The following is a 15,684-nucleotide window of genomic DNA, read 5'->3' on the forward strand; positions in this document are numbered from 1 at the left end:
ATATAGCCCTAAATCACAAAAGTCTCATAAACTATGTTTCAAAATTTAATTGTCATTTTTTTCGTGTTTTCTCCTCTTTTAAACCGTTCAATTAAGAGTAAATATCATTAATTATTAATAATAACATAGAGTTAAAGGTAAATTGAGCAAATTGGCTATTTCTGGCAATTTATTTAAGTGTGTGTCAAACTGGTAGCCCTTCGCATTAATCAGTACCCAAGAAGTAGCTCTTGGTTTCAAAAAGGTTGGTGACCCCTGAGTTAGAGCGTAGCATTAAAACAAGTGAGAGTGAGTGTAGACTTTGAACTGAAAAGGTTGTATTGTTGTTCTGTATTGCTGTATTTCTATTCTGCTCTTGGGTTCATAGAGGTAATAAAGTCGGAGAAAATACAAAAGTGTGTCAACGGATCACTTTCAACCCAATCGGACCAAGCTCGTGTCTGCAGCGATCACTTTGTAAAATGTTTGTTTGAACATTTGATTTGTTTAAGAAACTTTCTGTGATGCAATCGAGTTTATTCTCTACTATATTAGTAGTTTTTGAGATCAGAATAAATGTAAAGAAAGGACAAGCAATCGCATTAGTTTGTGTTCTTTTGTGGTTGCTATGCCTAAATATAACTACGAAGACCTGCTTGTGCAAATAAACTAAAGTCACGTTAAGTCCTCGTAATAAATATTGTGATTGTTGGTCCAATTCACCATATTTTCATTGTCGATTTTCATAACAGAAACTAAAAGCTTAGTTGTTATTGTTGTGCAGAACAACCAAGTTCTTTATTCAACACGGATGGCCACATTATAGCGTCTTTGGTGATATTCGTTAGACTCAACAAAATATCCTTAGTAGTATTAATTAACGAGATGAATAAATCTCTCGTAGGCTCAACAGCATATACTGAGACATGATATCGCTAGCAAACATTGCTGAACAACAAGGGCATCTATAGCTAAATAATGAGACAAAATATGAACTTAACATCATAAAAACAACTGCAGACATGAATTGTAGATGAAATTAATATTTGTAGCAGGAAATAAACAAACTTATCCTTTTTCTCATTAGCGCCACGATCACACCAGCACGGTACTCGTTATGTCAATCAAATATGTTACTTAGCAATGCACGAATAAATCCAACGTTGGCTTTCACGGAATACTGTGTAATTTGTGGACCCCTCAGATGTAAAGACATGATGTGCCTCCAATCTTTTCTTCTCTAAATCCGTGTGAGTGTCATATGAAGTGAGGTAGTAGTGAGCACTAACATCTTGGTGATGGTAAATGTTTTAAATCTTTAAAAAATATATTTTTCTTAGAGTGTAAAAATCAACTCCATCTGATTTTAAATATTTTTTCATGATCGCTTATATATTTGCCTCTAAACCTTTCAAAATACGCCCAAATCTGCTCTGATGCAGGTAAAAAACACAGTAGCCTAATGGGACTCTAGTCTTGACCATCGCCTGAAACCCAGGAGTGCAACCCAGCAATAAATGAATTTAGGTTAATACAACCTTGCTTTTATTTTAAAGCTGGTCGTGAGTGTGTGCATGTTTTAATAGTGTGTACCTAAACAGTTGTTATGTTGCTGCTTAGTGATAATGATGACATTAACAATACTACGCACATTTAATGTCAACACAAGCATTCCATGTATGTCGATGTCAACTTTAGCAGGCACTTTTTTAGTAATAGAAAGATGATGGACCAGGACTTGATGAGTGGGTCCACATCGATGGGGGTGTCGACATGAGCGTGTTTTACTGTATACACATTTCCCGTTGGAACAAGATTTGACATTTTATGATGTTTTATGCATATTTTTATCAGTTGTCGTCAGTGAGTGGTCAGAGTGGACCCCCTGCTCGCCCTGCATGCCCTCCTCCTCCCTGCCCCCGACCAGCTCCCTCCTTGAGTGGGCCGTCAATGGCAGTAAAATGATCTCAGTCCAGAGGCGCTTCCGGGCCTGTTTGGACTTTGATTCTGGTTTTCCAGTGTCTGAAGAGCAAGCCAAAAGCCGATGTCCAGAACTACAGGAAGAGGACAGGCTGTGCTACGATGCTCGCATTTGCCAGGGTATGTTTGCGAACAAGCACATTCTTTATTTAGTTTTTATTCTATGAGTGTTTTGTCTGTATAGTGTGAAATATTTGTTTTTGATAACAAAGATGCTGAATTGAAGGACTTTGAGAATAGAACCTTGGGGAACACCACATGCACATTTAGTTTTTTGTACTGTTTTATTTTCATTGTGTGAAATTGAATCTCTATCTACCACAAACCTCAGTGAAAATGACAAAAATATCTCATTGAACAGCTTAGGGAAGTGAATCCTTTAAATATCAAGTATTTATCATGATATCTGTTGTTCTTAAGTATATAAACAACATGTAAAATGGTTGTAATATTGTTTCAGATGTGTGTCAGTGGAGTGCATGGAGTACATGGACAGTGTGTGCCGAGCCATGCAGTGGGGGAGTCAGGCAGCGGTACAGGCGGCCTCTGGCCTCACCTCCAGGACCCCGATGTGGCAGCCAGCAGACACAAAGCCAGAGCTGCAACACAGGACTTTGTCCAGGTACACCAACAAAGAATAATATTTACCAATCCAGTCTACTGTTTAAATAATCAGGTTTTTCAATAATAATAATACAAATAATAATACATTTATTTTATAAGGTGCCTTTCAAGGCACTCAAGGTGGCCAACAGCACTTAAAAGCAGTTAAAAATTGCAATACATCCATCCATTTTCTACCGCTTGTCCCCTTCGGGGGTGTGTGTGCTGGAGCCCATCTCAGCTGCATTCGGGCGGAAGGCGGGGTACACCCCAGACAAGTCGCCACCTCATCGCAGGCAATCAAACAGTTAAAATGTAAGCATAAATAAAACTTGAAACATAGCAAAAACAGGGTTTCCCCCAGATAGCCAATATTGCTGGGTTGCAATCATGTGACATAGAGGCACTTCCGGGTTTCAGGTGGAGGGCAAGAGTCCCATTAGGCAGGGGTGTCAAAGTCAAGGCCCGCGAACCGGATCTGAATTATCTATGGCCGCGGTATTAGAACTAGTCCGCAGGCCACAGCCAGCTGCTGCTGTTTTGCACGCACCAATACTCCATCAGTGTAGGCGCTAGGAATTTTTTTAGTTTTTTAAAGTAAGTTTTTGGGGTCCCGCTTTTTTGTAACCGTTTTGAAAACAAATGATAAATGTATGCATTATCCTGTTATATCTCACATTATATATTGTGTTTTGGAAAAAGGTTGTCATAAACATTACTTAATTCATTGTAAGTTGTGCGGTCTTCTGTCCTCTGTTATCCTCTGTGGGTTTTTTTTGTTTTTTGTTTTTTTTAATAAATTTTGATATCTATTTTACTGTTTTAATTGGTTTTACCCTTTGAAATCGTTTTTAATCATATTTATTTTTTATATTGTCTTTTTATTGGTTTTCTATTCATTTATTCTTTGTTTTATTCAGTCATTGGTGTAGCATAATATTGTTTTTAATATTGTTTTTAATATTGTTTTTAACATGGCTGTGCAGCACTTTGGAAACATTCGTATTGTGTAAATGTGCTATATAAATAAAGTGGATTGAATTGGATTGGATTGATAAAAAATTATAAAAAAGAAAACAAATTTTAATGCATATGTAAATGTATTCAGTTAGAAACATTTATTCACTTTCTTCTTTCCTTAATGGATCTAAACTTTACCGATGCTGGTAGTTTTTTCTATATTTTTATTGTAATATTTTCAGAATGTTTGTTCTATTTTTGGCCAAAGTAAGACATAGAAAACAATCTGAAGTTGTCTTTATTTTTTGTTTTAATGCCATGATTTTAATAGTCCGGCCCGCGTGTGCACAGATTTTCCTCCATGCGGCCCCTGAGCTAAAATGAGTTTGACACCCCTGCATTAGAGTATTAGTTTATTGAGCATATTGAGCATATTTTAAAAGGTTTAGAGGCAAGTATACACACTATCATGAAAAAATATTGAAATAGGATGGTGTGGATTTATACACTTTTCAGAAAAAATATATTCTAAATATTTAAATTATTCATCGTCACCGAAGTCGACTCTTCAAAGTACTGCTCAAACACACTTCCTTTTACACTCACAAGTCTTAAAAGTAGAAAAGATTGGAGGCACATCATGTCTTTACATCTGAAGGGGTCCACGAATTAAGCATTAATCCGTGAAAGACAATGTTGGATTTATTCGTGCATTGGTAAGTACCGTATTTGATTGATATAACGAGTGTCGTATTGCTGTGGTCGTGATGCTAATGAGAAAAAGGATAAGTTTAGTTTTTGCAGGGTTTCCAGGTTTCTATTTCCTAGTACAAATATTTTGCTGCCATCTACAATTAATGTCTGCAGTTGTTTTAATGGTGTGAAGTTCATAATTGGTTTCATTATTTAGCTAAAGATGTCCTTGTTGTTCAGCAATTTTTGATAGCGATATCAAGATTTAGTATATGCTGTTGAGCCTACGAGTTTATTAATACTATTAAGGATATTTTCTTGAGGCTAACCAATAGCATCAAAGACGCTATAATGTCGTCATCCGTTTTGAATAAAGCACTTGACTTTCCTGCACAACAACAACTGAGCTTTTAGTTTCTGTTATGAAAATCGACCACGAAAATACGGTGGATTGGACCAACAATGACTATATTTATTACGAGGACTTACCGTAATATGACATTAGTTTATTTGCATAACCAGGTCATCATAGTTATATTTAAGCAGAGCAATCACAAAACAACACAATCTGATCTATTGTCCTTTATTTACGTTTAGTTCTGCTCTCAAACACTATTAATGAGTAGGGAATTAACTCGATTGCATCCCAGAAAGTTTTGTTTAGCTAGATTTCCCTGTTGTTTAGCAATGTTTGGTTTACAACATTATTTAGCGATATCATGATTTAGTATGCTGATGAGGCTACAAGATATTTATTAATGTAGTTTGTTAATACTATTAAGGCTATTTTGTTGATGCTAACTAATAGCTTCTAAGACGCTACAGCGGAGTCTTTCGTGTCGAATGAAGCCCTTGGCTTTTCAGCACAACAACAACAAAAAAGCTTTTAGTTTGTGCTATGAAAATTGACAACAAGAATACGGTAGATTGGACCAAAAATTACAATATTTATTAATAGGACTGAACATGATATTAGTTTATTTCTACAATCAGAGGTCTTCGTAGTTGTATTTAGACATAGCAACCATTACATAACTTAAAAAAACACAAACAAACTAATGTAATCTCTTGTCCTTAATTTAGGCTTAGTTCTGCTCTCAAAAACTGCTTATATAGTGAAGAATAAAGCCGATTGCATCACAGAAAGTTTCTCAAACCATTTCAGGCATGTGGAATGTCTGTGAAAACGCAGAAATCTGCGTTTTTAAATAAACATTTTTGTGTCCAAATAAAACTTCCGCATTTTCTAATGAAGTATTGTTAAAATAAAATCTAAACAAAATTTGTTGAACTCTCGCCTCGCTGCAGGTACTGTTCCTCTTGCATAAACGCCATTCGGACTTCAGGATGGGGAGGATCAGAATCAGAATCAGAATAGTTTTTATTGCCATTGTTTGAGAACGCGTTCACAAATTAGGAATTTTTCTTGGTGCAATCGTGCAACATAAAACACACATATATATATAACACATAATAGGTAATAAAATGAGCTGTAACTGAGCTATCAGATCTTGTTATTGTTCATGTGCCTGTTGGCCGAGGGAAACAAATTGTTCAGGTGGTTGGAGGTGTGGGTCTGGATGGACCGTAGTCTCCTGCCTGAGGGGAGAGGGGAGAATAGTTTGTGTCCACGGTGAGAAGAGTCAGCTGTGATCCGACCCACACGCCTCCTGGTCCTGGAGGAAAACAGGTCCTGGAGGGATGGGAGCTTGCAGCCAATAACCTTCTCAGCAGCACGTATGATGCGCTGCAGTCGATGCTTTACCCGTACTGTGGCGCCAGGGAACCACGCGGTGATGGAGGAGGTGAGGATGGACTCGATGGCTGAGTAAAACTGCACCAGCATCTCGGTCGGCACCTTAAGTTTCCTTAGCTGCCGCAAGAAGTACAAACGTACATCCTCTGCTGGGCCTTCTTGATGAGGGAGCTGATGGTCAGCTCCCACTTGAGGTCCTGGGTGATGGTGGTGCCCAAGAAACGGAAGGAGTCCACAATGGAGATGGGGGTGGGAGAGTCAATCAGGGTGAGGGGGGATGGTGGGGCTGTGACTTTCCTGAAGTCCATGATCATCTCCACTGTTTTCTGGGCTTTCAGCTCCAGGTTGTTGAGGCTGCACCAGGGCGCCAGCCGGTCCACCTCTCTCCTGTAGGCAGACTCGTCGCCATCCCAGATGAGCCCGATGAGGGTAGTGTCGTCCGCAAACTTGAGCAGCTTTACGGACTGGTGACTGGAGGTGCAGCAGTTTGTATACAGGGAGAAGAGCCAGGGGGAAAGTACACAGCCCTGAGGAGTACCAGAGTTTGTGGTTCGACTGTCCTAGTTAAACTTCCCCAGCCGGACGTGCTGTCTTCGTTCCGTCAGGAAATCATTGATCCAACTGCAGAGGGAGTCGGGCACACTGAGCTGGTAGAGCTTGTCCAGAGAGGTGTTAAAAATGTCAGTTAAGACAGGAGCCAGCTGATCCGCGCCGTGTCTGAGGGTGGAGGGGGAGACACCATCCGGCCCGGGGGCCTTCCGCGTGTTAATCTTCAAGAACTGCTGGCGTACATCCTCCTCTCGGATGGAGAGGGCATTTGATGAAGTCCTGTGATGTGCTTGGAGTCTTTTGATGTCCTTGGAGTCCTAGATGATCAGGCGCATCAAAACAAGCTGGCTCGTTAGCTTAACCATCTAGCTAGCTCACTTGTTGTCCCCTCCGTTCGCTTTCCAAGCTAGAACGTTGACGGCTGTCTACTTTGCTGCTAATCAAAATCGGATGAATACAATCCGAACATGGTTAGTTCCGAACCAGTTTTAGTTTTAGAGTATTCATTAGTAGCCACCGAGAAGTCCATCATGATCTTTGACATGATGAATGTAAACAGAGGTCACAAAGCCAGAAGTATGTATAGTTATAGTGTAGAAATCCACCCAATTGCCGAAAATGTTGTCTTGATTTTTAAAAATGTATTTTGGGGTTTGCGTGGCAATACTTTGTGCTGATAAATATGTTCTTCTTTTTTTCTCAATGTTCCTCTTTTTTTCTCAAAAAGGTGCTCACATCTCTGCAAAACAAATGTTCAAACAAACCTTCTACGAAGTGATCGCTGCAGACACGAGCATGGTCTGACTGCACTCCACAAGATGAAAGCTACATGTTTGAGAGCCATTTCCCTCGGCACACTTTCGTAATTTACCTGACTTTATTCCCTTTTAGAACCACTTCTTCCGGGACTCTATAAAAGCTCTTTTCTATCTCACTCGAGTTGAACGGTTGGAACAGCACAGCAAAGCGCCGTTTTCAGATGAAACGCTTTACTTAGTAACTCGTCTTGCACTTGATTTATAACTAGGCTCAAGCTAATATATATTCAACCCAGCAATACTTGTGCGGCTGGGGGCTTGGCGAGGGCCGTGGCATATATGACAGCATCATATAATTTGCATTATTTGCGATGTTTGTATGTGATGCATATAGTTTTTTATATAAAACAGTCCGACTATGGTGCATTGATTCTCCTGACAATACAATGACCAGATTAATGACAATATTGACTGGCAGGTTTTGACAATTTTGTATCCAAGGTGAACGCTGCGAAGATCGGGGTCGGACCTACCAGGAGACATGTGCCAATCAGTGTCCTCGTAGCTGCACAGACTTATGGGAGCATGTCCAGTGTCTGCAGGGAGCTTGTTACCCTGGTATGGGCTTCAATTCTTTATGAATTATGACTGCCATCATCAACCTCATGCAGCATCTTGGCAACTTTTAGCAAAATAACTTAAGCATTTTTTTTCCCATAATTAAGATACATGATGGAACTTTGTAACCATGTGCTTTTCTTACTTTTTTACCATGTTGGGGATTTGGTGGAACCCTATAGAAGTGCTCCTACATATTTTAACAACCTGTTTACTTTGACGGCGACATACATGGTCGAACACTTTAAATGTCAAAGAAGTTATTTCTAGGAAAACATTTTCAGTTAATGTTGACGTGTTGTGGAATTGTTAACTTCATCATTATCACTAAACAGCAACATAAGTACTGTCTAATTACACAACCTTAAAACTTTCAAACACACTTCCAGTTCAGCTTCAAAATGAAAGTAGGGCAATATTAACCAGGGTTCACACAACAACTAAAACAAAACACACTTTGATACAATACTCACCAGAAGAAAGTGTATTTCCATTGAGGTTGAAACATATCATTATCAAACATTATCACATTTGTTGGATATGAATATGAAATATCTTAAAAAAACTAAAACATTGCTCAAAATATGGACACATGGAGGAAAACATTGTCAACAAAACATAGGTTTGAAAATCCTTTATCATTGCATGCATTATCCTTTATATCTCCTTATGTCTCTGGACAAAGGCACAAGTAAATGTGCAAGCAATGCATAGTTTCAATTTTATTTTTGGATTTCATTCCAGCATCAAAACAATCAGGCTATCTCGTTTCCAAATTCTAGAAATTCTGTTCTTCCTGGAATTCCTCATTTTCACGGCCCAGAAAATTCACAATGAAATGATCAATCAATCAATTTTATTTGGAACATGTTAAAAAATGTTGATGCACAAACAACAACCACCTTTTTGCTCAACTGGTTTAATGGGCACAAGGAGTGGGAAATAGAACAGCTTGTCTGCTCCCACCACTGTGCCAGAGGAAGAATCTGATATCCATAATTGTATGTGCATTAGTTAGTTAGTCAGTTAGTTAGTTATGATAATTACTGAAAAAGTTATTGGAGGATTTTGATGAAACTTTCAGAAAATGTAAGAAATGTGATAGGAAAAAAGTGATTGGATTTTGGGGCTGATCCGGATAATTTTTACTATGTTACCTTAAGTTTATGTTACAAGCTTCAACTTCTGTGTGTGTATCCCAGCAGGACATGGAAAAGCCCTGGTGATAGAGCTAGAAACCAAATAGATATTATATTAATTGAAGAGCGGTTTAAAAATTCAATTCTATACTCAAAATCCATGCCAGGGGCGGACTGTGGTAGTGATCATGTCCCAGTTAGAGCAGTCATGAAAGTAAGACTCATAAACATCCAAAAATATAAAATAACTCCAAAATTGCAGTACCAAATGTTTAAACAGGACCAAGATCTTCGAAATAATTTTGCCACATCAGTGTCAAACAAATTTGAAACGTTAAACACATTTACAAATGCAGAAGACGGATGGAAAAAGATGCAAGAATATATAATCCAAACCACTGAAAAACGTGTTCCTGTTACTAAATTTAAACCACGTGACTCAAGAAATTATTGATTTATTGGACACACGGAGAGTATCAAATCAAAACAAACGTGAGTACAACAAACTGGATAGGCTTATAAAGAAGAAATGCAACATGGCTAAAGAAGTCTGGATAAACTCACAATGCGAAGAAATAGAACAACACAAGGACACTGATAGCAAGTACATGCAGTAAAAGATCGAAGAAGTCAACGGGACACAAGGCCCCTCAAAGTCAGGATGCATCAAATCAAAGGAAGGCAACATACTAATGGATAAGGAAAACATTATGTCAAGATGGTCAGAATATATTGAAGATTTATGACATAATGACCGAAGCCCACCTCCAACTATAAGAAAAAAAAATGAAAGGCCCACCCAAAACAGAAGATGAAGTGAAAAATGCCTTGTCCAAAATGAAACATGATAAAGCGGTTGGAGCAGATAAAATACCAATTGAAGTCATATAAGCACTCGAAGAAATTGGAACATCAGAGCTGACCAAACTATTTAACATCGTTTATGACAACGGACAAATTCCATCAAGTATGACAACATCTATTTTTATTACTTTGCCAAACAAGCCAGGAGCCACAGACTGTGATCAACATAGATTGATAAGCCTTATGAGTCACACCACCAACATTCTTCTTAGAGTACCGTACTGATGGCAAGAGCAAAGAATAAGATACATCCAGAGCTTCCGGCCATGCATTTCGCTATATGCTATATTCACACTCTGTATGGTAATGGAGAGATCAATAGAAGTGCAAACTGATTTATACCTGTGTTTTATAGACTATTCCAAAGCATTCGATAAAGTGAAACATAAAAACCTTTTCCAAGTCTTGAATGAGCCAGATATTGATGGGAAAGACCTGAGGATTATAAAAAAATCTGTATTGGGAACAAGAAGCAGCATTCCGAATAGATGGTGAATGCAGTCAATTCAAAGCCGTTCAAAGTGGTGTTCGACAAGGTTGTGTACTATCTCCTGATCTGTTTAACATCTACAGTGAAATGATCCTATGTAACATCAATCATCAAGATGGTATAACAATTGGAGGAATTAATGTTAATAACCTCAGATATGCAGATGACACAGACTCTGAAGAAGCAACCACACTGCATGCAACATCACATGCATGCAACATCACATGCAACGACAACAAAATAAAACAAGTGGTTCAATTCAAATACCTCAGTGTCACAGTAACATCTGATGGTAGGTGTGAAAAAGAGATAAACAAACGGATTGCCATGTCAAAAGACATCTTCAACAAATTATATTTAAAAATAGAAACATCTCTATTGACACCAAACTCGGATTCCTCAAAACGTGCGTATGGTCTGTCCTATTTTACGGCTGTGAATGCTGGACTTTAAACAATCAACAACTGAGAAAATTAGAGGCATCTGAAATGTGGTTCTTCAGAAAGATACTCTGCATATCATGGATTGAAAAGAAAAGTAATGAAGAGGTATTGGCAAAGGCAAAAACAAGAAGATCTGTAATTGCAACGATTCGAAATAGGCAGCTGAAATTCCTCTGACATATTATTAGAAAAGACAGCTTAGAAAAACTGATGTTAACAGAAAAACTAATAGGAAATAAATCTCCAGGTCGACAACGAACAACATATATGAACAGCCTAAGAAATGTTATCGGAAATATCAATAATATAGAACTCATACATAGAGCAGACGACAGAGAAGACTGGAGAGCCCTGATCATCGATGCCTGCAAACAGGCCTGATACCCCATGATGATCCCAGCAGACACAAGACATTGATACAACGTTGATTATACATACACATCCTTTAAAACTGACTTTGAAAACAACGTGGCAAAATAGTTGTATTTGTAAATTGAGACAAGGTTGTTGATGATCCACATTGGTGGTTGGAAAATTACCAAGTTTCAATGGTCAAATCAACGTCAAAACCTGACATTGAATAATTATCCTCAAAAAGCATGTTCTTTCAACGTTGTCTTTGTGTCGTTTGGGAAATGACCAAAATGTAATGGTCAAATCAACGTCAGAAGCCGACATTGACTGCAGGACCTAATTCAACAAGTTTAAACAATGTTTCAATGTCCTGTGCCTGTTGGGGTGGTAGTTTCCTTGCCTCCACACACAGACAAATATAGTGAATGACTGACAATAGGGTTCACTCTTCTTTTTTCATTAGGCTTTAGATAACAAAAAAAGTTATTGGCACATTTTGATTACACTTCCCAGGGATTTAGAACTTTATTACTTTTAGGAAGTCTGCGCTCTGAGTGACTTTCTAGTTCTACTTTTTTTAAAGTTCCTTACTTAATCTGATCTATAGTTTAATTCCACATACAAATACACAAACTGAAAGTGTGATTGTTATATTTCCTAACATTCCATCATCAAAATATCCAGACAAGCAATTTTTCACAATTCCAAACTTTCATAGAGCATCTCAGCTCTTCAGCATTTACAATTTCTACAGATTTTTTTTTACTTTCAGTATTCTTTTTCTGACCCCCTGTTCCATGCTATCCTCCCAGGTTGTCGCTGTCCAGAGGGACAGTTATTGCAGGACAGTCGTTGCGTTCCTGTGACAGAATGTCGTTGTGGTGTTCCGTCAGGAAATGGAACATTGCAGTACGTCTCAAATGAAGAGCTTGTTGTAGACTGCAACACCTGGTTAGTCAAATATTGCAACTTTATGACTGACTGAAATATGGATATCATTGCTTTCAATGGATTTGTTCAGCAAATCAAAAGTGTTTAAGTCCATCATCATCATCAACATGTGCAATGCCTGCCTCAAAGATCCTAAACCAACCACTTCCACCTCTTCATGTGCAGTGTGTGTCAGAATGCTACTTTGGTTTGCACCAATCTTACCTGTCCTGTCTATGAGCCTTGGAGTGAATGGACCATCTGTTCAGTCACTTGTGGGCGTGGCCAGCGCACAAGAACACGCCTTTGCCAAGACACAGAGGGCGGCCCTTCTTGTTCTGACACCATGCAGACAGGAAGTTGTGACCTGGGCGCCTGTCCAGGTGTGAAATCTTTCAATGTTTGAAAATGTATGAAACGTTGAGAGGATGTGATTATTTTTCCTGTTTAATCCAGCGGGATGTTTGTTAAGCCAATGGTCATCTTGGAGTGAGTGCAGTGTCTCGTGTGGCGGTGGCTTGTCCATGCGCAACAAGACCATCCTTCAGGACTCAGAGCCTGGTGGAACTGTCTGTGCGAGACCTTTTGAACAACATACTGTCTGTAACAGCAACAACTGCACAGCCGGTAAAATATTTTAAATGATAATATTGTATATATATACATATATAATGTGTTTACAGTAGCAGGCAAACATTTGGAGACACCTTTTTATTCAGCAGCATCAGGACGTGTCTTCAAACTGCAGTAATATGTTGTTACAATGATGTGGTAATCAAAACATAGTGTACCTAAAGAAGTGACCAGTTATTGATTATGACATGAGGTACCGTAGATGTGCACATTCATGTGTGCATGTGGTTCCCAGTGTGTCCCATTGGTCAGGTGTTCAGTGAGTGTTCCACTTCCTGTCCATACACATGTGAGGACATGTGGCCTCACACCCAGTGTCTACCAGGACCTTGCAGTCCAGGATGCTCCTGCCCCCCTGGACAGGTGCGTGTACTTTTTTGGCTATGAACAGTAGGAAGGGGATTCATATGGCTCCATTCGTTAAGTTAAAGTTAAAGTACCAATGATTGTCACACACACACTAGGTGTGGTGAAATTTGTCCTCTGCATTTGACCCATCCCCTTGGGGAGCAGTGGGCAGCAGTGGCGCCGCGCCCGGGAATCATTTTGGTGATTTAACCCCCAATTCCAACCCTTGATGCTGAGTGCCATGTGGTTTACCTGACACATGAAAAGTGACGAACTGGGGGGTTTCACTATCCACTTTAGCCGCTAGATGGCAGTAGAGTGTTGGATGTCTTAAAATGGGCTTCGTGGCAATCCCAACTTTTACCACAGTGTCAGTTGCTATGCAGAAAATGGTTACCCCCCCAGCTCACCCAACCCCTTGCAAAGTCGGCCGCCCGTCGGTCCTGCTAATAATTATTTCTTTAGTTCAAAAAAATATAATCTGCTTCTTTTTCTCAGCCCTGTCATTCACACTCACCTACTCAGTTGCCATGATTGGAGAACAAAGATATGGTGATCTGCAGCTATAAGCTAATGCTAGCGAGAAGACCGGAGGGGTTGACATTTACTACACCCCGTCACAGTGTGGTTATTGTTAAGTTAGTGTTTAGCTGTTTAGTTACAGTATTGTGCATACTTTAATTTCCTTTTTTACCTTTCTATTTTAATTTGTACTGCCCTTTGTGGCAGTTTAGTTGTTCCTCGCCACATTCCGCTTTGAAGTTTATGGCTTCACTTTATCGCAGATTTCTTTAGCTTATTCTACATATGTTTGGCCTAAATTAAGCAGTTTTAAGTATAAAAATGACTAAATTAAGTGAAAATGTCAATAGTACTATAGTATTTGCCTCTAGATGAGCCCAAACCATTCAAAGCTTGCTGTTCAGTATCGTGGCCACTGATTGGTTCAGCCTCAGGTAGCATTACTATATTGGATTAAAGAAGTGTAAAGGTGACTATGTGAGCGTTATTTTACAAAACCCGAAACCAGTGAAGTTGACATGTTGTGTAAATCGTAAATAAAGATAGAATACAATGATGACAAAACCTTGGAGCCCATGTGGTGATATCCTTTACACACTGATGTTGGTTTTTAATGCAATACCGCCTGAGGGATTGACGGTCACGGGCATTGCCGCTTACATGCAATGATTTCTCCAGATTCTCTGAACCTTTTGATGATATTACAGACCGTAGATGGTGAAATCCCTAAATTCCTTGCAATAGCTCGTTGAGAAATGTTGTTCTTAAACTGTTCGACAATTTGCTCACGCATTTGTTCACAAAGTGGTGACCCTCGCCCCATCCTTGTTTGTGAATGACTGAGCATTTCATGGAAGCTGCTTTTATACCCAATCATGACACCCACCTGTTCCCAATTAGCCTGTTCACCTGTGAGATTTTCTAAATAATTGATTAGCATTCCTCAACTTTCTCAGTCTTTTTTGCCACTTGTGCCAGCTTTTTTGAAACATGTTGCAGGTATCAAATTCCAAATGAGCTAATATTTGCAAAATATAAAGTTTTCTTGTCTTTGCAGTCTATTCAATTGATTATAGGTTGAAAAGGATTTGAAAATCATTGTATTTTGTTTTTATTTACGATTTACACAACATGCCAACTTCACTGGTTTTGGGTTTTGTATATCTGCATGGCTGTAACAATGTTAAAAACTGTATTTAGAAGGTCTAAGCAGATTTTTTTATGCATTAACTTTGAAAATATTAAATTCATGATTAGTAATTCCTACTTTGCAGTTATGTGTTTCCCACGGTCAGGCCTGAAACCATTTAACAGCAATACACAAAGGATTACTTTAGTGGCTATTTTAAAATTGTGCTATGTAAATAAATAAATCATGAAATAACACATGCATCTTTCGTATCAGTATACAGTACTTCGGATTTCTCATGAGCCAAAATAAAATGGTATCTCCTATTTTGCACAAGAGTTGTTTTTTTCTTTCTTCCAAGGTTGAGCAACTTCACTGCACTAGTTCTGTTTTCACCCACTTATTTTTTTACACTTGTGTGTTTTACAGCTGTTTAATGCGGGAGTGTGTGTGTCACTCAAAGACTGTCCCTGCTCACTGCTGTCTCTGCCGACTGTCTACCAAAACTTGAATATAAGCATGGAAGAGAAGACAGAAGTCTTGGTGCCACCTGGAACATCCTTCCAGCACATCTGTAACACCTGGTACACAACCTCATATTGTCTTGTGTTGTTGTTTTATACACCCAACTGTATTCTTAGTAGAACTTAGTAATCTTAGACACTCATATATACACACATATATTATTAATATGCATCCTTTATGAAAAAAACGTATTGCAACATGCATTTTCTTAACTTCTGTTGTCTACATTCTGCATCACAGAAAAAGTGGTTCATGTTATATTTGTGTGCTGCATGTTTCACAACATAACAAAATCATACATGTTGGAGCATGATAACATGAATGTGCAGTAATTGAGTGCTTCCATGATGAAAACAGATAGTACACACAAAATGCTCATTTAAATATGGCGGTTTTTGATTGATTGATTGA

At 38.7% G+C, this 15,684-nt stretch overlaps 1 protein-coding gene across 2 annotated transcripts in view; it reads left to right on the forward strand.

Annotated features, from left to right (window-relative positions):
- sspo (SCO-spondin) overlaps positions 1-15,684 on the forward strand; it is a 343,053-nt gene that overhangs the window by 264,449 nt on the left and 62,920 nt on the right. For both annotated transcript variants that reach the window (XM_062021522.1, XM_062021521.1), the window contains 8 exons: positions 1,834-2,079; positions 2,420-2,581; positions 7,780-7,896; positions 11,999-12,137; positions 12,303-12,499; positions 12,573-12,743; positions 12,985-13,112; positions 15,178-15,332. In XM_062021522.1, coding sequence (XP_061877506.1) covers positions 1,834-2,079; positions 2,420-2,581; positions 7,780-7,896; positions 11,999-12,137; positions 12,303-12,499; positions 12,573-12,743; positions 12,985-13,112; positions 15,178-15,332 — 1,315 coding nt within the window. The remainder of the gene's footprint in view (positions 1-1,833; positions 2,080-2,419; positions 2,582-7,779; positions 7,897-11,998; positions 12,138-12,302; positions 12,500-12,572; positions 12,744-12,984; positions 13,113-15,177; positions 15,333-15,684) is intronic.

The sequence above is a fragment of the Entelurus aequoreus genome, linkage group LG15 (genome assembly GCF_033978785.1).
Source record: "Entelurus aequoreus isolate RoL-2023_Sb linkage group LG15, RoL_Eaeq_v1.1, whole genome shotgun sequence".
NCBI lineage: Eukaryota > Metazoa > Chordata > Actinopteri > Syngnathiformes > Syngnathidae > Entelurus > Entelurus aequoreus.